We start from the raw sequence: 26,886 nt of genomic DNA on the forward strand, positions 1-26,886 counted from the left end.
AGAAAAGGAGAAAGATTATAGAAGGGTTCTACTAATGACTAATATCTAACTGTGCTCTTTAGAGGCAGAGCCCCCACTTGTTAAAAACTTATAGCAGATATTATTAGAGGAAGAATACAATGAGCTTTCTGATTAGGGGCACCTCCAAAAGGTTTCATCATACATACCCCTTGAAGAGTTGAATCCTCTTGTGATCTTGTTAATATAGCTATGATTATCCCCTGGCTAAACTTGCTTAATAAACACATACCACATTCAATGTGCAAAGGAGTGACAGTCCAGAGTAGGTTTAAAAAGGGAAAGTAGAAGGGTTAAGACCATTAAGATTGATTCATTCTCCTTTTCACCACCTTAGTTAGACACTGCCAGCAAAATAGTACTTACTGCTATTTTAGTTTACTTAGGCAAGAGCAAAATAGTAACATTCGCTGAATGTAAAAAGTAGTTACAGAGAAATATAAAGTGCTTAAAGTTTTTCTATACATATAGAAATATGTATGTCATATTTACATATACATGCTATATATGTGCATATACACACATATATGTGCACACATACACATATGCCAGTAATGCCAGCATATTAAGGACCTATGATTTTCCTTCACTTTAGGCAGATGCAAAATTCCTCCATAATTTACAGTTAGTTCTCTGAGTCTAAGAGGAATTGACTTTTCTATAGCTACATATCCATTAGGTATCAGCAATGGGAATAGAACCCAACACCTGAATCCAAAGTCTGCTACATCAAGTTGCCTTCTGTGAAAATCACTCAGTTGCTCAAATCCTTCAAGGAATTTTTGATGTTGGCCTTGCTCGCTTGTCCAATCTGGGCCAATGAATATACAACCCTCAATTAAGCATAATACATTTGGTAATTACTTAGTAGAAATACTCTTTCTGTCAAACATGGATGTGGGAACAAAATAATTGCTTAAAAATGTCTTCATAAGACATGATAACTATTAGATGCATCAATAGGAGCATACATGAAACGGATTTTGCCAGATTTTAAATTATTTTTCTGATTTGAAGTCATTCACCTTTAGGAAAAAAAAAAAATCAGCATTTTTTTTTAAATTCTAGAAGGTTTTCATTTAGCACCTAATTTGAAACTCAGATTAGCAAGGGGCAATAGGAAAACTGGATGAAAATGATTCCTTGTCTGATAAATAGTTCTTTCTACAAGAATCATAAATATTTCTGAGGAGAGGAAAAGTTAAGGAGAAAAAAGGTAAAAGCGGGGAATGGGAATAGAAGGAGACAACGAGGGGAGAAGAGCTGAAGCGAGAGAGAATCTAAATACTACTTAGACCTATCTTACAAGATAATGATAAAATTCTAAAATAATTTCTCAAACTCTTCATTCTACTTCAAAATTGTCATCTTCCAGGGCAGCTAGGTGGCACAGTGAACAGAGCACTGGCCCTGTAGTTAGGAGGACCTGAGTTCAAATCTGACCTCAGACACTTAACACTTACTAGCTGTGTGACCTTGGGCAAGTCACTTAACCCCAAGTGCCCCTCCAAAAAGACAAAAAAAAAATCGTCATCTTCCCAGTCAGACTACTATAATTTTATAGTATTCATCTAAGTATCTAAAGCTGTGTAGTTTTTTTTCTCCTTTTGATATTTAAGGAACTATACTGAATATGAAAATATTAACTTTGAATCCCAGAAATGTGACAGCTACCCCAAAAAGGGACAGTTTCCTGAGATAGTAGTGGATTCCCTTCACTACAGGTCTTCAAGTACAGGTCAGATGTATACTTGCTAGGGACATTATAAAGAAAATCCTATTCAGATATGAGTTAGAAACTAAATGGCTTCTGAGGACCCTACCCATGTTGAGATTCTGTAATTTCTCAGGAACCCAAGACCAACTTTTATTTTCCAAAATACCTAAAGATTATATATTTGCTCACAATTCACTAAACATTTATTATTATTGATTCAAAATAATCATTATAACAGATTAGACTTATGTGACAATGAGAAGAGGAGTGAGACTGAGGGGAGAAGAAATCTACAACTTACGCTGTATAGCTCGAAGCCGAGGAATTATTGTTGGACTACTTGGTGGGCTAGAACTGTTACTGTTTAAACTTCTTCGTTTGTCCAAATTTGGGGAAGCCTGCACTGTTATTTTGTGCTGGAAATCTGTTGGATAAAAATGTAAATAACACTGAATTTCCACTGCAGGTATATACATTAAATCTTGTACACCTATTTCTTTGGCATATAAATCAAGCAAAAAAAAAAAAAGACAGTGTAGGAAATGGCAAATAACATAGCCCATAGCTCTTTCCTCAAAAGAATACATCTGAACTTAAATTTTTAACACCAGAGTCTTATCTATAAATTAGTTGTAAGAGAACTGGCCCAGCAATATGCTACTGTAAATACTGTACAAGATACAATGAGAAGAAAAGTCTTAAGTTCTTTCTTCAACAGAAGATAAGCATTGTTGTTGCATTTTATTGCATAATCAGGAGAATATGGCTGTTTGGAAGTATTAAATATAGGTCAGGAAAACTGCAAGGAAAAAGTTAATGAGAAGACATTGGTTAATTTCTAGTAAGAGTAGAGTACTTTTCCTCCAAAGAGTTCCAAGTGTTTTTTTGGAAAAACAAGAAAACAAACTAAAATGCCACTTTTGCTTAAAAATTATAACCTCTCGAGTGCTTTACTTTCTAGAATCAGAACTTAAATCTATGGATCAAATTTCATCCCTTCAGATGGCATATAGATTGACCTTTTATATGATAAAGTGTACATTGGTGTTCTGGAGTTTGAATGCCTGGGTTCAAATCATGCCTGTCACTAAATATCTTAGAGAAGTCACTCAACCTCTATGCCTCAGTTTCTCCATCTGTACTATGAGGGGATTGGACTAAAAGGCTTCCAACACCCCTTCTAGCTCTAGATCTGTGACCTATACTAAGAATATATATGCTTAACATTTCAGAAGCAAAGTAATATTTTATTAAAAAAAAAACGCTTCATTGGTGCATGGTAAAAAGCTCTATTATCATAATAATTCTAATAACTTCCTCCTTCAATAGGTGAATCCTACACAAAGATGTAAAGGCTTTCAGTGAACGTCCAAGGATGGTTTCTGCCTCTTAATATCCCTAGATTCATTTCATTTCCAGTTCAAATGCCACCTTCTACATGACAGGTCTTTCCTGATTACCCCACTCTCCACTCAAGTTGCTAGTGCTATCCCTCTGGAATTAACCACTATTTATTTTATATATCAGATCAGAGATTTTGAGTTTAAAAAGATTTCAGAGGTAGTCTAACTGAAGTCTTTTCAACTAAAGATAAGGAACTGAGGCACAGAGAGATTAAATAACTTGCCACAGGTCATACAGGTATTAAATACAGAGTTGGGATTCAAATTCAGGTCATTTGATTGTAAATTCAGGATGCTTACCAATGTGCCATGCTAGGCTTTCCCTAGCAAGACTGGAAGATCCTTGAACGTAAGAACTGTTTCACCTTTGTCTTTGCATCCTCAGTGCCAAACACTAGTACTGAATAAGCACTTATTATCTGTTTACTGACTCTTAAATTTGCTAAGGACCAGCCTAAGTACAGAAGGGCTCATTACCATCACCTTGCCACCAAGTGATGCTACACTCTGATAGCAAACTTTTGAAAAATGTTTACTAATGTTTACTGGTATGGTGATCCACATCAGAGGGAAACAAACCCCAAATTACAAAATCATGGATCTTTGGAAGCATGGATGTTATCTTGTTATTTATTATCAATAGGACTAAAATATGGATCTTTTCTATAAATAATTTGACTATCTTAAAAAATGTGAGTCCTTTTTTTTTTACTTTAAAGATTTGCCCCCATCTCTCTTTAGTTTTCAAGACATTTAAACTTTCAAAAAAGAAAAATCATCTTAGTATTTACCTATTGTGTAGGACATGAATTAAGTGGACATTCTTATAAACTGTCATCATCTATTATATTTGTAGGGGAGTAGGAGCACAGAGAAGAGACAAAGACAGATGAGAGATGAGGATAGTGGGTTTATAACAACGCAGCACCATCTTGTGGACTGACAAGTAAATAGCAATGTTGGATTTTATATAACATAGAACTAAAAATTTACTCTTCTTTTCAGAGAAAAAAGTGAGCTCAGATCAAAAGGCAGAAGGTACCATGGAGATCATCTAGTCCACCATTCTCCATTTACAAATACAGAAACTGAAACCCAGAAAGAGAAAGTTACTTGCTTATGATCACACAGCAAGTAAGAGGCAGGATTTGAACCAAGGTCCTCTAACTCCAAATTTACTCTCTACTACACCTAGCTAGAGTTGCTTTAGTTTGGTTATAGTTCAATTAGGACTCTTTTCAAGAACCAGCCTACAAGTTAAAAGCTGATATGCTGATTATTTTTTGACAAAAAATGTCCCATTCTTTCCTCTGATAAAGAAGAAAAAAGACCCATGAAGTATGATCCTGGAATGAAATAAATCTGATATAAACTTAAGTCTATCTTTATCTTCTTTGAATATAAGCCACTTTAAGAAGAATGCAAGTATCCTGAGTTATATTTCATTATTCTATAAAGTGAAGGTTATAGTCTTGTGCTGGGACATTTTTACCTTTTCTATAAAATACTTTTTAAATACATGTTTCTCAAATATTCCCAAAAGGGAAGAACAGGATTATAGATTAACAGTTTAATATAGATAGATAGATATGTAGATAGATAGATAGATAGATAGATAGATAGATAGATAGATAGATTGATTGATTGATTTAGAATTCAAAGAGACCTTAGAGCCCATCCAGTTCAATCCCCTCATTTTACCAGAGGTTTGGACAATTTGTTCAAAGTTACCAGGGTAATAAGTGGCAAAGAAAACAAATTTGCTTGGATGAGATACTCCTACTAAATGTTTTCAGATAAGTTAAAGAAAAAGGAGCTGACTGTATCCCAAAGAGATGATACAAGTGGGAAAAGGACCTATATGTAGAAAAATATTTATAGTAGCTCTTTTTGTGGTGGTAAAGAATTGGAAATAGAAGATGGCGGAGTAGAAGCACGACCGACCTTCCCGCGGCTCTGGCTTCCACTCTCCCTAATCCATGTAAAAAGGGGACTCTAAACAAACTTTGGAGCTGCAGAACCCACAAAATGACACAGAGAAGCTAACCTCCCACTGAGGACAGCCCGGCAGGCCAGCAGGAATCCAGCTGCATGCCCAGGCTTTAGCCCAGGGTGGGCCTGACCAGCCACCAGCCAGAGAGACTCCAGATCAGTAGCAGCTGTGGCCGTTTCCAGATTTATCAACACACAGATGCAAAGGACAAAGTGAGAGATCAGTGCAGTCTGGACTTTGGGACCAGAAAGTGGGAGTGTGTGGCTTTTTGAGCCGCTGAGACGCTGGCACAGCCAGCCAGCGCCACGTGGCAGCTTCAGCTCCTGGCCTGCAGAGTGTAGAGGGACCAAGCACCAGTCTGAGGGGTAATCACTCTTGCTTTAACCTGCTTGGATATGGACTGCAGTCTAGGGTGGAGGTTATGGGGTGTGTGTCCAGCTTGCCAGAGTGTATGGAGACCTCAGAGAGGGCACCCATCTAATACCTCTGGCACCTGAGAAAATCCCAGCGTTTGGGATGAAAGCTCCTCTGTCTGGTGGCAGAGTCCTACTGTGGCAAAAAGCCCAAAAGTCAAGTAATTGAGTGGCAAAATGAGCAGGCAAAGGAAACAAAGCAGAAAGAAGATTCCAACAATACACTCCTGTTTTGGGGACAAAAAGGAGCAAAGCATGGAACAGGAGGAAAACAGTGAAGTCAGAACTCCTGCACTAAAAGCTTCAAAGGAAAATACAAGCTGGTTACAGGCTATAGAGGACCTCAAGAAGCAGATAAGAGAAGTGGAAGAAAAATTGGGAAGAGAAATGAGAACAATGCAAGAAAATTATGAATTGAGAGTCAACAGCCTGACTGAGAAAAATAATACCTTAAAAAACAGACTGACTCAAATGTCAAAGGAGGCTCAAAAAGGCAATGAGGAGAAGAATGCCTTGAGAATCATTGCTTCAGAATTAGATTGAGCAAATGGAAGCTAATGACTTTATGAGAAATCAAGATGCTGTTAAACAGATCCAAACAAATGAAAAAAAGAGAAGCCAATGTGTAATATCTCATGGGAAAAACCACAGACCTGGAAAATAGATCCAGGAGAGATAATTTAAAAATTACTGGACTACCTGAAAGCCATGACCAAAGTGAGAACCTAGAAATCATCCTCCGGGAAGTTCTCAGAGAAAACTGCCCTGATGTTTTAGAACCAGAGGACAAAATAGAGGTTGAAAGAATCCACTGATCACCCCCTGAAAAAGATCCCAAAAAGAAAACTCCTAGGAATATTATAGCCAGGTTCTGGAATTCCCAGATTAAGGAGAGAATATTACAAGCAGCCAGGAAGAAACAATTTGAATATTGTGGAAACACAATCAGGATAACCCAGGATCTGGCAGCTTCTACACTGATGGATGGAAGGGCTTGGAATATGATATTCCGGAGGGCAAAGGAGCTGGGATTAAAACCAAGAGTCACCTACCCAGCAAAACTAAGTATCATGTTTCAGGGGAAAATATGGTCATTCAGTGGAATAGAGGACTTTCAAGCATTCTTGCTAAATAAACCAGAGTTGAATAGAAAATCTGACATTCATATACAAGAAGCAAGAGAAGCATGAGGAGGTAAAACAGGAAAAAGGAATCATAAGGAACTTATCAAAGTTGAACTATTAACATTCCTACATGGAAAAACAATAATTGTAACTTATGAAACTTTTCTCAGTAGTTAAAGGGATTAGAAATATATATATATATGTATATATATATATACACATATATATACATATATATGTCTATATATGAGGGTATATGGGCATATGAATACATATGTGAATGTGTGTATATATGTTTAGAGGTATACATAGAGGGCACAGCACCAATCTAACAGGAAGGGATGATACTTAAGGTGAAATTAAGAGGTGAGAGAGGAATATGATGAGAGGAGATGGGGAGAGACAGAATGGGGTAAACTATCTCATACAGAAGAGGCAAGGAAAAATGGTTACAATGGAGAATAGGAAGGCAAAAGGGAATGGGTCAACCTTATTCCCATTGAGTTTGGCTTGAGGAGGGAGTGAAATACACACTAAATTGGGTATCTCACCCTCCAGGAGAGTAGGGGGGGAGGGGGTAAGAGGGGGGATGGTAGAAGGGAGGGCAGGCTCGGAGGCAGGGAAGTTGGAAGCACCCACTTTTGAAAAGGGATGGGATCAAAGTAGAGAATAGAACAAGTGGGAGGTGGGATAGGAGGGAGGGAAATATAGTCAGTCTTTTACAATATATTCACTATGTTATTGTTTTGCATTAGCCACACATGTACAATCTATACTGAACTGCTTATCTTCCTAGTAAGGGTGGGTGACAAGGAAGGAAGGGAATGAATCTGGAATTGAAAGTTTTAAAATCAAATATTCTAATACATATGTATATGTGTGTGTGTGTATACTATTATTAATACCATCTTACATGTAATTGGCAAATAAGATATAAAGCCACTGAGGCATAGAGATCCACTGGAAAAGTCGAAAGGGGTATGGGAGAAAATATGGGAGAGAGCAGATTGGAGGAGGGGATATCCTGTGGGACTGCTATTTTGGGGCGGTGGGTAGGGGAAAAATGGGGAGAAAATTTGTAACTCAAAATCTGGCAGAAACGAATGATGTAAATCAGAAGTTAATAAAGCATTAAAAAAAATTATAGCACCAAAAAAAAAAGAAAATAGGAAATCAAGAACTGATTAACTGAGAAAATTTAGATGATTCCAAAAACACAGGATTTGCTGCTATAATAAGATAAATAAATAAATGAATGAATGAAAAAAAAAGAATTGGAAATCCAGGGGATACCTATCAATTGGGGAATGGCTGAACAAGTTGTGGCATATGAATTTAATGGAATGCTATTGTGCTATAAGAAACGAGGAGTAGAAAGACTTCATAATAACCTGGAGAGACTTACATAAACTGATCCTGAGTGAGGGCAGCAGAACCAGGAGAATATTGTACACAATTACAGACACATCATATCTGTGATGACTGTCTTTGATAGACTGGGCTCCTCTCAGCAATGCAACACTATAAGACAACTCCAAAACACTCATGACAGAAAGGGCTAGCCACATCCAAATAAAGAATTACAGAGTCTGAATATAGATTGAAGCAAACTACCTGCTCTCTCTTTTTTGTTTTGTTTTGTTCCTTCTTTCTCGTCGTTTACTCCATTGGTTATAACTCTTCTTTACAACTTGCCTAATGTTTAATGTGAAGGTATTTGTCGAACCTATATTGAATTGTATGCTGCCATGAGGGGGAAGGCGGAAGGAGATGGAAGGGAAGAAAATTTTGAACTCAAGGGATTGTGGAACTGAATGTTGTAAACTAAAAGTAAATAAATAAGTTCAAAATTTAAAAAAAAGCCTAAGGATGAGAAGATAAAAAATCTCATCCTATCAGTTAGTCAGCCAACAAATATTGATTATGCACTTATTATGTGCCAAGCACAGTGTGAAGCACTGAGGATACAAAAAAAGGTAAGAACAGTTTACATTCTAAGGAGGGAGATAGCATGTAAATAACTATGCACATACCAGATATATTAGTAAGTGGCAGATCATTTGAAAGTGGAAATAACTAGAAGCAAAGGGGACCAGGAAAGACTAATCTGAAAAGCAGAAGATGGGGTTTGAACTGTGTCTTGTAGGAAGTCAAGGAAACTAAGAAGCAAAAGTAAGAGGGCAGAGCATCCGATGGCTAGGGGAATAGACACATACAAAGCTGTAGAGCCTGCAGATGAAGTGTTATGTCTGAAAAACAGCAAATTAGGCCAGGGTAGTTGGACCACTGAGTATGTGGAGGGGAGGAAGGCCTAAGAAAACTGGAGAGGCAGGAAGGAGCCAGGCTATGAAGAGTTTTAAACACTAAGCAAAGGTCTTTATATTTGATATTGGAGGTAACAGAGAGTCACCACCAACCTGTTAAGCTGGCAGGTGACATGTCAGACCTATGCAATAGAAAAATAATTTTGGCAGCTGAATGAAGGACAGATTAGAACAGGGAGAGATTTGAGGCAGCGAGACCAATTAGAAGGTTTTTGCTATATTCCAGGTGAGGTGATGAGGCCTAAACTGGGTGGTGGCTCTGCAAATGGAAAAAAATGGACACATATGAGAGAATGTCAAGGTACAAATGTCAAGATCTGGCAATGGATTGGACATATGAGGCAAGGATGAGTTAACAGTTGAGTAGGATACTAAGGTTACAAGTCTGGGTGACTGAAAGGATGATGCCTTCTTTGGCAGTAATTGCTAGTTGGGAAGACGGGAGGATTTTTGGGAAAAGTTTGGACATATTGTGTTTGCTATGCCTATGGGACAGAATAAATGACTGATTTGACATCCGGTTCAAGATGTCAAAAAGTCAGCTGGCAATATGGGACTCAGGAGACAGTCAAAAGCTAGGTATAAAGGTACAGGAATCATCTGCACAGGGATAATAATTGAAACCAAAGGAGTTGAAGAAATCACCAAGTGAGTTAGACTATAGGGAAAAGGGAAGAGGGCCCACAGTAGAGCGTTGGGGAATACCAACAGCTAGGGTATGTGACACTGATAAAGAAAAGGCAAGAAAAGATTCAGAAGGAGCAGTCAGACAGATAGAAAAAGAACTAAGAGAAAGGAATGTTGAAAAGAAACAGTATCCAGAGGAGAAGGTGATCAACAGTGTTACATTCTATGGAGAAATCAAGAATGATAAACTGAGACTTGGCTATTACAAAATCATTAATGACTTTGAAGAGGGCAGTTACTATTAGATGATGAGGTCAGAAGCCAGATTACAGAGGGTTTGTAAAAGCTTATAAAGGAGTGAAGGGGTTAATGAGGCAGTGAAAAAGAATGTCTGGAAAACTAAACAAGAGACAAGAATATCTGGAACAGGTGTTGTGGAGAGTGGGATAGTGAATTAATTAGGGAAGAAGAGAAGATCTGTTTGCGTAATGAAGGTCCCATTATATAACATAAATTTGTAGAAGCCCTTGTTAGCACAGTTTCTCGATTCTCTCCAGCTCCATTCAGGAGCAGGTGAATAAGAGTAAAGGAGAGGAATAAGAGTGAAGGAGAGAAATTGTTAGAGTAATTCCGGGTTAGGATTTGGCAAAGCATGAGTGATGACAGGTCAAAGGAACAGATTTGAGAGTACAGGTAGCAGCTGAAATGGTTTAACACGAGTCAGATATAGATAGAGAAGGGAGGAGGGCATAGTCAGTGTAGCAGTGATACCCTGGAAAAGATAAGAGGGGTAGAAGAAATGGAGGTCACAGAGAAGATGAAAAAGTAGGGTCATAAGGCATAAGATGGAGTAATAAAAGATTATGACCAGATAAAGAAATTTCAACATTCATGCACAAGGACATACAACATTTATGGGAGATGGTAAGACTAAGGGTATGACTTTCTTTGTGTATAGCTGAGGTATGGTGAAGGGGTCAAGGGAACTGAAACTGGGAAGTCAGGAAGTCAGAAGTAGATTTAAATCTTTAAATCTACTACCACAATAGCAGGAGATGGGGAGGAGAATGAGTCATGCACTGAACTCATTGAGAAAAAAAAAGAAAATGTCCTAGATGTTGATAAATAATTGCCATTGAGCTACCTGGATGTAGAGTCAGTAATACATTTGGATAGTATGAACCTTAAAGGAGGAGAGGTTCCTTAGTGATTGTAGGAGACAGAGGGTCTAGAAGTAGTAATGGAGAGAGCACTTTTCCACCATGACCAGAGTTGGGAGTATGAGAGAAAGTGTGGCCAGTACTAGAAAGAGTACTGAGTGAAGACATAGCTTTGGAAGGGAGTTATGTTTTCATGTAGGCTAGAAAACTAAAAGTGTGAGGAAGAAAGAAGGTTAAAATGAAAGGAAACTTTTATCTATACAGCAGAAATTCCAGAGAGTACAGTGGAAAGGGCAAGCGGATCTGGAGTGGGACAATGGAAGCCTAGGGGTGATAGGTCTGATGCAGTAGCAAAAGGAGCACAAAGAACAGGGCTTGCACACCTGCCACCAAGAGTTCAGGATCATCAGGATGGGGAGAGTCTTCAAAAAGTGAGCAGTGAGCCCAGATTGAAAACCAGTAGTTAGAAAGAAGTTTTTTAAAGTGTGAGACAGGAGAAGAGAATGTTCAAGATCTTCCCTTAAGATTTAGACTCCTGGGAAATGAAAATGTGCTCTGTGAGACCCAAAAAGGTCATTCGCAAAGCAGTCAGGAGCAGATGGAGGTCAAGTTGCCTTGCTTGCCTTGTCGCATCAAGGGGAAGGTTCTGCAGAACAGGAGATGGAAAAGTACTTGTCCAAAGGGCATGTGGGACAATCATTTATCTCCACAGTCTCCCCAACCCTCATTATGAAACAAAAGAAAGTTCAGGAAACTGGTATGCCTGTCACTATAGCTAAAAGATGGCAAGAGCGGGGGATCCAATATTCAAACCTAGGTCCTCAGACTCCAAATCCATCAATCTGTTGCACCACACAGAGCCACCTGCCAAAATAATTCACCTTAAAATACTACAGGTAGCAATCAACTAACAAGCAATTGCTGAAGGATTATTTGCTGTGATCCTGAACAGATATAAATCAGACTAGACGACCACTGAGAGATCTTTTCCAACTCTAGAATTCAGTAGTTCTGACATATCACTTATAGGTTCCAGCCAACTATACGAGAAGAAAGAAATTATAATTCTATCTTTATGCTTCCTCTTATAAGTATATAGATGGTTCATTATAATCACATAGAAGAGGTAAGGAAATATATCCAACTTCAGAATTTAAAACTATCTTTTCCCCTTTCTCCTAAATGTAATGAAATTTAAAAAAAATTGATTCACAAAATTGTTTAAATGAATTAAATATGTTAAAACTGAGCCCAAAACAAACAAACAAACAAACAGCCTGGATCAAAGAACAAGGGTATTTTTGTGCCAACACATGACACATTTCAGACAGACTTGTTTTTCCCCTTTAAATACACATTAAAAATCTATGAAAATTCAAATCAAAATCACACCTGAAGGTAAACTAATCCGATGTCCGTCTTTCAGTTTTAAACGGCTCCTCTTAAATTTTCCTTTCCTCTTTTTCACATTAGGCTTCTCTTGATTTAATTGGAATATCAAAATATTAAGTTCTCGCTCTAAAACATCAATCTCTCGTTCTGCCAGCTGCTGCTCGCGCCTCTTTAACAATTCTTCCTGAGACTTCTGCTGAAGAGCTGCTCTAGTTAACTCCTCTTCACGGGACCGTAGCTCCTAAAACAGGACAAAAAAAATGTGTGGATGTAGATATGTATATGCAAATATAATAAATTGGATTAAGGTATAAAGACATCCCATTTCTGATCTTTTATTTATCCAAGTAAGTTAATATTTCTACCAAGAAGTCTTATCCCATGAAAAACTGAAATGTTGAAATATCTCTTCCCTCCCCCCTCAACTACATAGTAATTCCAGTCTTCAAAGGGCAGATCTCTTTGTAGGTAAGAAAGTCAGTTCTAAGACTTTTTCAGTACATAATTATTAACTTAGGCTAACCTCAAATGCTCTGCACAGGCTTAGTCTTGCTCTTTGCTTCTCTTTAATATGTACAAACTCTCTTGACCTGGCCCCTCTCATGCAAGTGATAAATACCAAAACAGTTCACTGGTTTCCATTTTAAATAAACCCAATAAGAAAAATCCAAACTTACTAAACAGACAAATTTGGGAAATTATTCACATTACAAAAGAATTCTTTACAGACAGACTGGAATCAACAAGACTTCTTTAACTGTAAGCAACTTAAATTTATGTTCACAGAACTTCTCACAGAGAAAGGAAATTTAAAACTAAAGTGTGGTAAGCCTAATCAATCAAGCATCATCACCTCAGAATTTCATATATAAGTCTAAGAGAAACAGATATTTATGTGCAAAGTTCACCTTTGTTTCCAAATCTTTATTGGTTAAAACAGTAGATAACAATAAATTTCTATTAACACATTTGTGATTTATTCTTTATTAAAATTAATGATTTCTTTCTAAAAACAGGACGTGTGAACTAAAGAAATCTATAGAGTGTTTCATCTTACTAATTACTAATTCAACATTATACCAAGCAATTCTATAATTTTAAACAATGTTCCCTCTCTTAACTTTTGCCCTGTTTTGGTCTTTAGCTAGGACATTAATACTCCCTTTAGTGCTATCCCATTTTACTTTCTTTTCTAGACTACCCCACTAGTAAATCAAGCACTGGCAGAGAAAGCAAGAAATGTATAAGCTTCCATTTACACAGCTCCAGCAACATTTCAAAATCTTAGAACAGTCTATTAAAAGTTTTTGTTAGAAACCACAGCTATCTTTTCAGATGAAATGTTAGTCAAAAATGTAGCTATACACTTTGTATTAAAGTTTCTCATACTATATAAGCAGGTCACATTTTAAATATGCCCCCTTTTTTAAGGAATGTAATTTGTAGAGAACATATCATATTAGACTCACAAAAGAAACTGAGGCTGAGGGAACTCAAATGACATCAATGTTCCCTAAATACCTTGTCCAGAGAATATCTGCAAACAGATTCAAATGGAAATCTAATTTCAAATCTTTCACTGAAAACAATCCCAAAAAAACCTGCTCCCACAAAAGAAAAAATTAAAAAATAAACACTATAGTAAAATAGCAAGTCAATACAAAACTATTTCCCTAACTTAGATCCAACTAACTCTACCTTAGCTAGAAGTCCACTTTTCCAAAACCAAAGGGGAAAGTGTGGGGAAGGGAATTTCTAAACAGACAAAATAAGAATGCAGAACAGAAGGGCAAATTTACTTAAAATGCTTTGAAGCACTCTGGCTTTATTCAAATAACTTCTGGGTTTAAAATATTAAGATCTCTACTTAAGAACACTTTGGTAAAAGTTAATCCCTATTGAATGAATTAAATTTATTTCTTTAAAAATATTCTACAATTCAACCTGTTCATTTTTTAAAATCTGGACATCTCCCAGTTTTTGCAAGTTAGTTTTACTCTAGCTTAGTTACAATTAGATGGTTTTTATTCAGTTTCCTAATTTAATTCAGCATTATTTCTCCTTAACAGGCCATATCTTAGTGGACAGAAAACTGGCCTTGGAGCCAGGAAGATATGAATTCCAATCCTGCTTCTGACACATAATGGCTGTGTGATTCAGAAGCAAATGACCTAACCCTCTTCTGGGCTCTAAGCAACTCTCTAAGATTATAAATCACATAGAAAGTTCCAACCTAAATTGGTAGAGGGAGTTTCATCTTCTGGAAGTTCCCTCTATCGATGAAATAACAGGTCCAATCCCTACTATCTCTCTCATAGTTACTAGTTAACAATTATTTTTATCATTATGTTGGTGTTAAATTAGATGCAGTAAAATAGAATTAGTTAGAGAAAGGACTAAATTTTGATTGGTTTTTTTGGGGGGTAGTTGGGAACTGAAAGAGTAATAATTTTTTAAAGGCCTAAGCAGAGGAAATTTCCTCTCAAAAATGCGGGTTTCTGTTATGAGAAAAACTAAATAGGTAAGAGGAAGCAGAAAAAGTTTAGCTTTTCCCTGAAATGAAAGGCTCTGTGGGAAAAAGTTGCTTTTTTTTTTTTTTTACATTTTAGAGGGCAATTGGGGTTAAGTAACTTGCCCAAGGTCACACGGCTAGGTTTTTTGTGTCTGAGCCCGGATCCAAACTCAGATCCTCCTAACTCCAGGGCTGGCACTCTACTCACTGTGCCACCTAGCCACCCCCAAAAAGTGGCTTTTTAAAAACTATGTTTAAGAGAAAATAGAAGATCAAAAGGTAAAACAAGGTGGGGGGGGACCTTTCCTCTAAGAGGATTTTAAACATTCAAAAAGAAATTTAAAAACCTCTGTGGGTATTTGAATACTTTCAAATTATAATGCACACAGAGAATTAATTCTTTTAGTTGGTCAGATTACCAGTAGTAATATTTATTTAACTGCTTGGCACTAGTCATTCTAGTAATGGAAAATCCAGGTTCCTGGCAACGGATGTTAATCATTAACAGTAACATTATTTCTCACAGTGGTTCAAAAACAGGTGCATGCCCGCATGTACAAAGACAGACATACACAGATAAGAAGCCAAGAATCCCAGGAGGAACCAGTATCTATGGGGGCCTAGAGTTTACTGAATAACACAAACACAAGAGCCAAGTTACTGAACATTAATTAGAAGTCTTATTATCTCCTACCTTAAGAAATAGATGAACAAGAAAAGGAGATAGAGCACATACATGATACTTTTCATACCATCCCCCAAAACTAAAAAACTATAAAATTTATAAATTGGAAAAGTACTGTAAATTCTTTTTTTTTTTTTTAAGCAATCGGGTAACTTGCTCAAGGTTACACGGCCAGTTATTTCTGGGTGTGGTGCTAAGTATCTGAGCTCAGATTTGATCCCCAGGTCATCCCAACACTGGAGCCAGTGCTCTTACTTGCTGTGCTACCTGGCCACCCCTGTAAATTCTTAACTACAAATAAATTCAGAAGCTTGCAAAAAGTTACATTTTCATTTCATATAATACAGCTTAAAAATGAAGTAAAAGGCAAAAATAAACTATCAAAAATCTAAAAAAAAACCATAAGATATATATCTAAATTGGACTGTTTTAATTTTTTTTCTTAAAAGATATGTCCAGTCACTTTTTCTATTTTCACAGCCAAATTCTTAGGAAAAGCTGTCTATATACATTGTCTCTACTTTCTCATCCACCACTAATTTCTAAACCACCTGTGGTCTGCCTTTTGACACAATCACAACTGAAACCATTCTCTCCGATATTACAAAGGATGTCTCTTTTGCTTAAATCCAATGACATTTTTTAAAATAAGTTTTCATTATTTCTTGACCAATCCATAGCTTCTGATACCACTGATCACCCTGACACTCCTTTCTCCCAGTTCTCCTCTAGTCACTCTTTCTTAGTTTCCCTTCAAGGATTATCATCCATATCCTGCCCCTAATGCTTCTGTGTAAAACTTAGGTTTTGGTCCCAGGCCCTCTTTCTTTGCTCTCTTTCCATCATCTCAGTGATCTTACAACCTTTAAATAATTGGATTCAACATCACTGCTGTAAAGACAACTCTCAGATCTACATATTTAGCCCTTATCTCTCTCCTGAGCTTCCACCCCAAATCTCCAAGTAACTGATAGATATCTATCTTGATCTAGACATCCCATGAGCATCTTAAACTCAACATGTCTAAAGCCAAATTCATTGTTGTCTCCTAAACCATCTCTTCCTCCCAACTTCTCCATTTCTCCTGAAGATGCCATCACCTAGTCAGGGCCCCACATGTGACCCTTCTCTCTGCCTAATGGAACTTGTAGATGACTCTCAGTGTCACCGGATCAACATTCAACTGAAACAAGATGCACAAGAAGACTAAAGCATCGTGTGCAGGCTAAGAAGAATAAGCAACATAAACAGTGTGTCTCCTCCAAGGAGGATGACAGGGGATGGGCAGAGAGGAATAGGCGAGCAAGAACTAATACACTGATGTAATTAGAAGAACGAGCTGGAGTTCAGGAAATGGCATCAACAAGCATGGAAGAGGAGGTATAAAAAAACTTCATGGAACTCAAAAGAAGAAAGACCATTGAATGATGGTGACAGCCTGTCCTGCAAGCAGCAGTGGAGCACAAGGAGTCATCTACTCCCTCCCTCCTTGTCCCTAGGGGTCAGGGTAGGGGGGAGGATATAGGGACCCAGTGAAATGAGGTCCAAGAGATGAGGTCCTTAAAATAGAATGTGGTTTTAATTACAGAGAACAAGTAAAAGGAATGTTAGTTGAAAAGTTCAAGGATATAAGGAAGTTTGTTGAGAATAGAACAGGGGTTTCTTTTTTTTTTTTTTTTGGAGGGGGGAAGGCAGGGCAATTGGGATTAAGTGACGTGCCCAAGGTCACAAAGCTAGTAAGTGTTAAGTGTCTAAGGCCAGATTTGAACTCAGGTTCAACTGACTCCAGGTCCAGTGCTCTATTCACTGCACCACCTAGCCACCCCACGTAGAACAGGGGTTTCAAAGAACACTGTGGAATATCCTATTCTACTGTGTCTTCTAATCAGTTTGGAGCAGATGTGAGAAGGAGTAGGGACTGTTAGGAGTAAGGGTTCAAGAATACATAATATGAGTACATTGTTTGTACCTAAATAAAGAACAATTCTTTAAGACTGTTAAGTTGCATAGAAGTTGCAAATAAACACTGGTAAAAGAAGATTCCTCACCAGGAATTCCCTACAGTGAAGAAACAGCAGGTTTAGACCAAAAACAAAAACAAAAACAAAAAAAAAGAAAGAAAAAAGGTTTTTAATTTCTTAAGATGCAGTCAAGTTCTTACTTGCCTAGATATTTGTTGTTGTTCTTGTTTGTCCTTCATTCCTGAAGAGGACCATGACATCAGGGAGGTGGTGACATGACATGCAAGGGAACTGGATTTAAGTCAAGGACAGCTGGGAAAAGTCACCAGCTTCACTTTCTTCTCCAGCAGAAAGATACAGAGACGACCCTGGATGCACTGGGAGACCCTGGCCTTTTTAAGCTAAGGTCTTTAACAGATCTCAGTGTGATCAAGCAGCCTAGATAGTGGTACTAGCATAAACCAGTGATTTTTCTTTGTTTTAAGACTGGGTCCCTCCATTTCACCCAAGATGTAAACACAAGTGCCATGCATGGGCCTAGTCACATTGTGACTGTTATGGAAGCTTTGCCCTACTCTGTGTCCAACCTCCTTCCACACTACCTCTCCTCCTGTGCATTAGCCATATTAATGCCAAACTTAGTGCAGACATCCACTTAGCTTAGCCCACTGAAGTTCAGAGTTCCCAAGCTCAAGAGATCCATCACCTTTAGCTTCCTTTAGCAGGGACTACAGATGTATGCCACTATGCCTGGCTTAAGTAGAACTTTGAACTCAGTTAACTAGAGGCCGAACAAGTAAATATTGATCCAGGAATGGATAAATAATGTGAAAATATCTAGTTCATTTTCTTGTTTTTAAAAATCTAAAATATTTAATACAGTCTCGAAAAAAATAAGCATCTCACCCTTCATCTTTGCAGAAGTGAGGGTAAAGAGAGAGAAATATATTAGGACATAAAGTTGACACAAAAAAAAAATTTAAATAAAGAATAAAACAAGTCAGTATTTATACCTTTCCCACTAAGATATCTATTCTGATGGAGAAATTAGGGTATTTTATTAGGTATATATAAATTAGGTATATATAAACAATATAAATATATATATATAATTATATATAATATATAAATATATATAAACAATATAAATATAAATTAGGTATATATAAACAAAGCCAATTTCTCCAGTATCTTTCCTTTATCTTTTTCATTTCTTATTTCCTTTTGGATTTTATGACACCAACTCTTAATAGCCTATAAATTTTTCTTCCACACCACATGTTGATGAATTTACCATCATACTCAGTTTCAAAATTTACATGTTCTGGGTAAAGAGGTTTGCATTAAAGCAGTGATCAATAAAGCTGCTGGGGATTACTGTAAGTTAAAACTGACAAAAAACTATCAGCAAGTAATTTTCCTAGAGATTTTATATATACATATATATATATATTGCATAATAAGAAAACTGATTCTACTTACCTTTTCCTTAGTTCTCAATTCATCAAACATTTGCTGAATCTCTAATTTCCAGTCATCTTGCATAGAATGGAACGACTCTTGAGGCATTTCACTCATAACTGCCCCTTCAATGGCAGTCAGCTGTTCAAGAATTAAAGCAAATGATGGCCGAATATGAGGATCTTGCTCCCAGCATTCTATAATAAATCAGAATTGCATCAATTCCATAGCTTGGAAAAACTCAGTCTATTTACAAGATAACTCCCCTATTTCAGAGCAGAAGGTTTATATCAGTTATTTAACTGAAATGTTTTCAATTTAATAACTGTCATCAATACTAACCCATGTTGACTATTTCCTGTCTAAAAAACATAATTTATTTTGCACAGTGCCCAAGCAGTGCCATACATAATTATTATCTGATAGTAACATTACTATAAATCATTTATTTGAGTATGTAGGACTTTCATGCCATAAAATGAATTTCTAGAATTTGACCATCTAAGTCACCATGACCCAAATAATGTTGTATGAACCCAAACAAAAGAAATGGAAGTTCTACAACCATAAAGCAATCTTTAGGAAACAAATCACCTAACAGAACTCTGGCTAAGAACTGTTAGGTAATTGATCAAATAACCTACATTGTACAGAAAGATGTTTGTTGAGATTTTAAAGTAGCTTTTTTATCCTTTGGATAAAATGATAAGAGTTAGGAGTATATCAATATTGTGTTAGAATTTTACTATAGTTGATGGATAATTTACCTAGATTTGTCAATAAAATACTCTTAAATAACTTAACCATTGATATGGCTAGATTTTTTAAAAAGGCATAGTTCCCTAAAGATATTATATCTCATATCAAAGAGTAGGAAACGCATTCAACTAGACTAAATAATAGCTATTTACTTACTACCATTTAAAATAAATCGAAATCACAAGCTTAATTTTCCTAACAACAACATAAATCTAATGACCTATTTCCATTTTCCCCACAAATAAACAAGACACAGAAGCTACAAAGAGATACCTTTCATTAGCTTAGCAAATGGCTCAGGACAGGTAGATGGAATGGGTAAAGTGAGCTTATTGACAGCTACTCCATAAGCCACAGCAAGACCATCAATGCCACGATAGGGAACTTCTCCTGTAAGTAGTTCCCACAGCAACACTCCGTAACTACAAAGCAAATTTTAACACTTAGATTAAAATAGTTAAATAAAAGAATTAGATGGTGTCTTTCCAATACTGATACAAAATTGGCAATCATTCCCTTCCTTTGTCTAATCTCCAATCTCTTCTTATCCATTGGCTTTTATCATTGCTGCTTATAAACATGTTCCGGTTTCCTGTATCTAAGAACAAACAAATACTCCCAAACCTTTCCTTAATCCTACCATTTCCTTAAGATATCATCCAAGATGTTTCCAACTTCTCACAGCCAAACTTCTAAAAAAAAGAAAACCCATCTATACTTCTTAGTTCTACCTGTGAGCTTCTCACTGAATTCTCAGTCCCTTTTAATCTGAATTACACTCTTCTCCTGGAATAGGTCTCTTCAAAAAGCTTTTGTGGCTCCCCATTGCCTCTGGGATTAATACAAACTGCTTTGCTTAGCATTTAAAGCCCTTCACAAACTGAGTCTAGCCTATTTTTCCAAGCTGGTTATAAATTACTGCCTTTCACAAACTATACTTCAACCACTTGATGTTCCTCTATTCATACAAAATAGTGCATCTCCATCACTGGGCCTTTGCACAGGCTGTCTTTCATGTGTGGAATGCATTTCCTTCCAAATTTGTACCTCTCAGAAGAACTAACTCCTTTTAGACTTTAGCTCAAGTGTCGCCTCCTAAATGAAGCCTTTCCTGATCCCTTCAGCAACTAATCTCTGCCTTCCAGAATTTTTTTTTTATTAACCTTGTGTATATATATTGTATATGAGGTAAAAAGCTACATGGCATCATGAATAGAGAGCTGGTCTTAGAGACAAAAGACCTGAGCTCAAATCTGACATATACTGGCTGTGGGATCATAGCTAAGTCACTTAAATCTCTCTATAGTCTAGGTTAGTCATATGAAATGCAGACAGAAATATGGGCCAATAAACCATACAAAAGGCTCTCTCTATAGGCCTCATACTGACTTAACATATGTAAAAAATCATTATTATTGTTACTACTTCAACATATTAAAATCAGTTAGGAACTGCATTCTAACCTGGTTTGGGACATAATCAAGAGTGTTATGGGCCACATGTCACCCATGGGTCATGCATCTTACACTTCTGGTCTAGACAACTCTCTGAAAGTATAAGGTATTGCTGACCTGAATTGGTAGAGAGACTTTCTTTACCTAGGAGTGTCTACACAAATAAAGTCACAGGTTCAGTCCCTATGTTTTGTATTTACTTATATATGTAGACATGTTTCCTCTGATGGAAAATAAGTTCTTCAAAGGGAGGGGTCATTTCATTTTTTTCTTTGTAGCCCCCAGCACCTAACATGGTGAGTGGCCTAGAGTAAGCACTTAATACTTATTAACTGATTGATTAGACAGAATAAGTAAGACTACTGGTTATAAGGGTAGACTGCAAAGCTAGATGAGAAATAGGGATGTTTAAAGGAGAGGTAGGTTTAGGGGAGGGAAATGAGTTCCAATTTGGAACAGGATGAGTTTTGAGAATCTGACACCATTTAGGATGAGCTGTCTAGCAGGAAGTTGGCAATATGGGCTTAGAGTTCAGGAGAGATATTAGAGATATAGATAAAGATTTGAAAGCCATCTGCATTAAGACAGAACTATTCCCACAAGCCCTAAGATTACCATGAGAAGCTGAAATGAGAAAAGAAGAATGCTCAGGACAGCCATGGAGACACACAAAGTTAAGGGAACGAGGATAGATGATGTTCCATCAAAGGAGAATAAGAAAGAATAGCCAAACAGAAAGGAAGGAAGGAAGGAAGGAAGGAAGGAAGGAAGGAAGGAAGGAAGGAAGGAAGGAAGGAAGGAAGGAAGGAAGGAAGGAAGGAAGGAAGGAAGAAAGAAAGAAAGAAAGAAAGAAAGAAAGAAAGAAAGAAAGAAAGAAAGAAAGGAAGGAAGGAAGAAAGGAAGGAAGAAAGAAAACCAAGTAAAGAAATCAAAATAACCTCTTTAAAAAAGTAAAGAAAGATCAAGAAGGATGAGGAGTGACAAGAGACCATCATATTTGATTTAGCAAGCAAAGATCAAAAGGGTTCAGAGAAAGAATAAGTAGTATGTAATGGCATGGACTAAAATGGTATGAGGAATGGGAAGGTTTCAAGAATGACATGCTGAAAGCACAAAGAGAAATAATTTCAATGAAAAGAAGAAGGGAAAGTCATCTAAAGAAACGGATGTGGTATGCATCAACAGGTCATGAACAAACTAATTTGTATTTTAAAAGATCATGTACAGAAAATACTCACAAGAGTGAATCTGAACATCAGCAAGTAAAAGTCTTATAAGAATATTGGCAAGCTCCGAATAAAATGAGGTTGGTGAAGAAAGTTAAGGAGAACAAAAGACGTTTACTTTTTTCTTCCACAGTTAAATTGGAAAAAAGGAGACAAAAGAAGGGGTAAGACTTTCACCTGGAGACAGATGAGATGACAAATGAAACTGGAAAGACAAAGACAAAGCTATGAAACTATGCTTCTGTGTTCTCTGCCAAGACCAAGTTTTTTGGACTAGAAAACAGACTAGATGGCTAAGAGGAAAAGTGATGCTAAAGACAAATTAAGGGCAGAATAAGAGAATATCTCAATTGCCTTTCAAGAGTTCAAGTCCAAGTGGTCCATCTGAGGATAATAAAACAACTTTCAGATTCACATCCCCTTTTCTGATTGCTGAGACACTCAAAAGAGTGGAGTGCAGGTGGAAATGAAAGAAAACAAATTTTTGTATTTTTTTTTAACTTTTAAAAATAAAAGAGGTTAAGGAAGATGCTACAGCTGTGGAATGCTGTTGCATGTACTTTTAGATGAAATCATTATTGCTAGCTTCACTTTGGTGCAAGAGAGTTCTCACTGAGGGGGGATAATCTAGAAATGTTTGTAATGTAAAAACAAACACATCAAATTTTTTTAGAAAAAGAGGCTGAAGAGAACAGGCTTGAGTGAGTTCAAATGTCTTTTTTTAATGAATTAATTTTTAGTTTTCAACTTACATTTCCACAAGATTGTGAGTTCTAAATTTTCTCATCTCTCCACCCCAAGATGGCATGCATACTGACTACACCTTACCCCTGTCCACTTATCCCCTTCCTCCCCCACTTTCTTGTAGAGCAAGATAGATTTCTATACCCCATTGCCTGTATATCTTATTTCCCAGTTGCATGTGAAAACACTTTTTAACATTAGTTTTTAAAGATTTGAGTTCCAGATTTTCTCCCTTCTTCCCTCCCCACTCACCTTCATTGATAAGGTAAGCAATTCAATATAGGTTATACATATGTAGTTGTGCAAAACACTTCCATAATACTCATGCTGTCAAAGACTAACTACATTTCCTTCCATCCTATCCTGCTCCCCTATTTATTCTATTTTCTCCTTTGACCCTGTCCCTCTTCAAAAGTATTTGCTTCTGACAACCCTCTATCCCCTATTCACTCTCACCTTCCTCTTCTTTCCCTCCAAAGTAAAAGCTTTTTCTTGTCTCTTTTATAGCAGGTAATTTGCCCCATTCTACCCCTCCCTTTCTCCTTCTCCCAGCACATTCCTCTCTCACCCCTTAAGTTTATATTTTAGATATTATCCCTTCATATTCAACTCACTGTTCCCTCTGTCTATATATCTATATCTATCTATCTATCTACCTATATATATATATATATATATATATACATATATATACATATATACACACACACACACATTTATTTCCTCCAACTGCCCTAATACTGAGAAAGGTCTCATGAGTTACAAATATCATCTTTCCACCATGTAGGAATGTAAACAGTTCAACTTTAATAAGTCCCTTATGATTTCTCTTTCCTGTTTACCTTTTCATGCTTCTCATGAGTCCTGTATTTGAAGGTCAAATTTTCTATTCAGTTCTGGTCTTTTCATCAAAAATGCTTGAAAGTCTTCTAATTCACTGAATATCCATTTTTTTCCCTGAAGGGTTATACTCAAGTTTTGCTGGGTGGGTGATTCTTGGTTATAATGCTAGTTTCTTTGAACTCCGGAATATCTTATTCTAAGCTCTCCAATACCTTAATATAGAAACTGCTAAATCTTGTGTTATCCCAATTATGTTTCTAAAATACTCAAATTGTTTCTTTCTGGCTGCTTGCAATATTTTCTCCTTGACCTGGGAACTCTGGATTTGGCTATAATATTCCTAGGAGTTTTCCTTTTGGGATCTCTTTAAGGAGGTGATCAGTGGACTCTTTCAATTTCTATTTTATCCTCTGGTTCTACACTCTACTGTTTTAACAGTTCTTAACAGTGAATTAGATAAAGACATTGACAGTATGCTATCAAATCTGAAGATGTCACGAATCTTGGAGGGGCAGCTAACAGGTTCGATGATAGGATCCAAAAAGACTTCAATAGTTTAGTATAATCAACCCATCAAAAAACATTTATTAAGGGTATAATGCTAATTAGATTTTAGGGATACAAAAACAAAAGTGCAACAGTCCCTGCCCTCAGGGAGTTCATAATATAGTGAGGGAAGAAAGCATAGACAAGCATAGACATGCATACATACATACACACACACACACACTCTTGATATTAGATAATTTTGTGGAAAAGGAACTAGCAACTGAGGGGAACCTGAGTTCAATTAGTTCAAGGTTACAAGCAGAAAGCAGTATCTAAGTGAAGTCTTGGGCATTTAACAGGTATTTAACAGGGATAAATGTACAAAGACTTACATTCGTATTTTTTCAACCACCTTCAAAAGCATAAGATGGGGGATATAGTGTGCCACAAGATCAATGAGTCAACAATGTGATATGGCAGTTAAGAAAACTGACCCAATCAACCTCTATTATGAGGAGCACAATTTGTAAGAAGGGAATCCTGTATGCTGGATACTGCTCCAATCAGATCATATCTGGAATACTATGTGTTCAGCTCTGTATGCAATATTTTAAGAAGGATATTGATAAGCTGAAGAATTTCTAAAGGAAAACAAGTGGGGAAAGCAAAGGGCCTCAAGCTCATACCATACAAGCATTATTGATTCTTATCCTGGAGAAAATGAAATTCAGGCAATGCTAGTTGTTTTCAAGTATTCAAAAGGGTTGTCATGAAGAAAAGAGACTGCATTTGTTCTGCCTGGCTATAGTGGACAAAACCAGAAGCAATAGGTTGAAGTTGCAAATAAGCAAATTTAGGCTTGTTACATAGAAAAAAAATCTTCCTAACAAATGGATCTATTTTTTGTCTTAATTTTAGACTCATACACCGGAACTCAAATACATAACAGAGAAAAGAAAAAGAAATATATCATAAACTTAAATGCTGAAACAAATACAGAGAAAAAAAGCATATTATGTATACAGCAGAACATGAGAAGATTCAAAATATATAGCAATAAATTTTCATTTCAAGAAAGCCTGTATGATAAATGCCACACATTGTGTTGAGAGCTGTCCATCTTTGCTTCTTTCTAAGTTTTCTTTTGTTCTCTGCTATGTGCTTTTTGCTTTGGTTTTTTTCCTCCTTGCCCCCCAAAAGGCTACAAGTAAGTGTGGATACACAAACACACACACACACACACACACAGACTTATGCTTTCCCAAACAAATTCTACTCCTCATCTTCATTTTTATGTTTGTGCATATCTTTCATTTTTCATTCCTCCTGACTCTTCTACTTTACTTCTACCTGCTACCTTGTCCTCCTATTACTTAGCCTACCCCCTCCAAAAATTCCCCCATCCTCCCATTCCCACAAATCTAAACACCCTTCTATAAAATACTTCAACCTATTCCCCTACCTTCCCCTCTAGAGATCTCTCCCTTGTCCTCTACCTACTCCCTATCGCCTTATTGTTTTATTTCTTCTGAATTTAGGAAACTATTATATACTCTTCTAGATATATACGTATTGTTCCCTCTTAAACCCATTTCCCAATGAAAGCAGGTTACCAGAACTACCAGCCCTCCTCCCCCATCTAATTACTCTGTGTCAATTCTTCCTCTTGCATCTCATTTGTATATACAGCTTTACTTTTTAAAAGCATATCATGATCAAGTACCCCAATCTTTCTTACAAACTACCCAATTACTAATGACCATCTTAGAAAAATGTTTTACATTTTACATACATAAAAGGTAAATGGTCTATTTTTATTAAATACCTAGTAATCAGTCTTTGGTATGTACCTTGTGTTTCTCTTGGCTCTTATATATCAAATCTTCTATTAGGTTCACTTTGGTTTTGGTTTTTTTTTTATAAAAGTCTGACAGTTGATCAAATGACCATTTTCCTTTCAAATAGATCTATATAAAAGAAGAATGGTCTTTCTTATGAGGAGGTGAGCTCCTTATCATAGGAGATTTTTTTAACTTTATTTTTATTATGAATGTAGTCAACTAACATAATAATTTCAATAAACAAAACAAAAAAAAAACAAAAAAAAAAAACAACCAAAAGGGCTATCTATGATATCACTGGCTGTTAGAAACTCTTAAGTGGATGCAAGAAAATTATGAAATGAGAGTCAACAACCTGACTGAGGAAAATAACACCTTAAAAAATAGACTAACTCAAATGGCAAAAGATGTTCAAAAAGGCAATGAGGAGAAGAATGCCTTAAAAAGCCGAATTTGCCAGATGGAAAAAGAATCTCAAAAGCTCACTGAAGACAATCATTCCTTCAGAATTAGATTGGAGCAAATGGAAGCTAGTGACTTTATGAAAAATCAAGATATGATTAAACAGATCCAAACAAATGAAAAAATAGAAGGCAATATGAAATATCTCATTGGAAAAAACAGTGACCTGGAAAATAGATCCAGGAGAGATAATTTAAAAATTACTGGACTACCTGAAAGCCATGATCAAAAAAGGAACCTAGAAATCATCCTTCAAGAAATTTTCAAGGAAAACTGCC

General features: G+C 36.6%; 1 protein-coding gene across 3 annotated transcripts in view; it reads right to left on the reverse strand.

The window, feature by feature from the left end:
- MAP3K21 (mitogen-activated protein kinase kinase kinase 21) overlaps positions 1–26,886 on the reverse strand; it is a 72,705-nt gene that overhangs the window by 12,067 nt on the left and 33,752 nt on the right. For 2 of the 3 annotated variants that reach the window (XM_069064860.1, XM_069064861.1), the window contains exons 3-6: positions 19,823–19,971; positions 18,812–18,987; positions 12,172–12,412; positions 2,037–2,159 (exon numbers count right to left, since the gene is read on the reverse strand). In XM_069064860.1, the coding sequence (XP_068920961.1) occupies positions 2,037–2,159; positions 12,172–12,412; positions 18,812–18,987; positions 19,823–19,971 (689 nt within the window). The remainder of the gene's footprint in view (positions 1–2,036; positions 2,160–12,171; positions 12,413–18,811; positions 18,988–19,822; positions 19,972–26,886) is intronic. The other variant, XM_069064862.1, reaches the window with a different exon arrangement.

This window comes from Petaurus breviceps, unplaced genomic scaffold (genome assembly GCF_028583685.1).
Source record: "Petaurus breviceps papuanus isolate PSGF00001 unplaced genomic scaffold, PetGlider_PUasm1.0 90650, whole genome shotgun sequence".
NCBI lineage: Eukaryota > Metazoa > Chordata > Mammalia > Diprotodontia > Petauridae > Petaurus > Petaurus breviceps.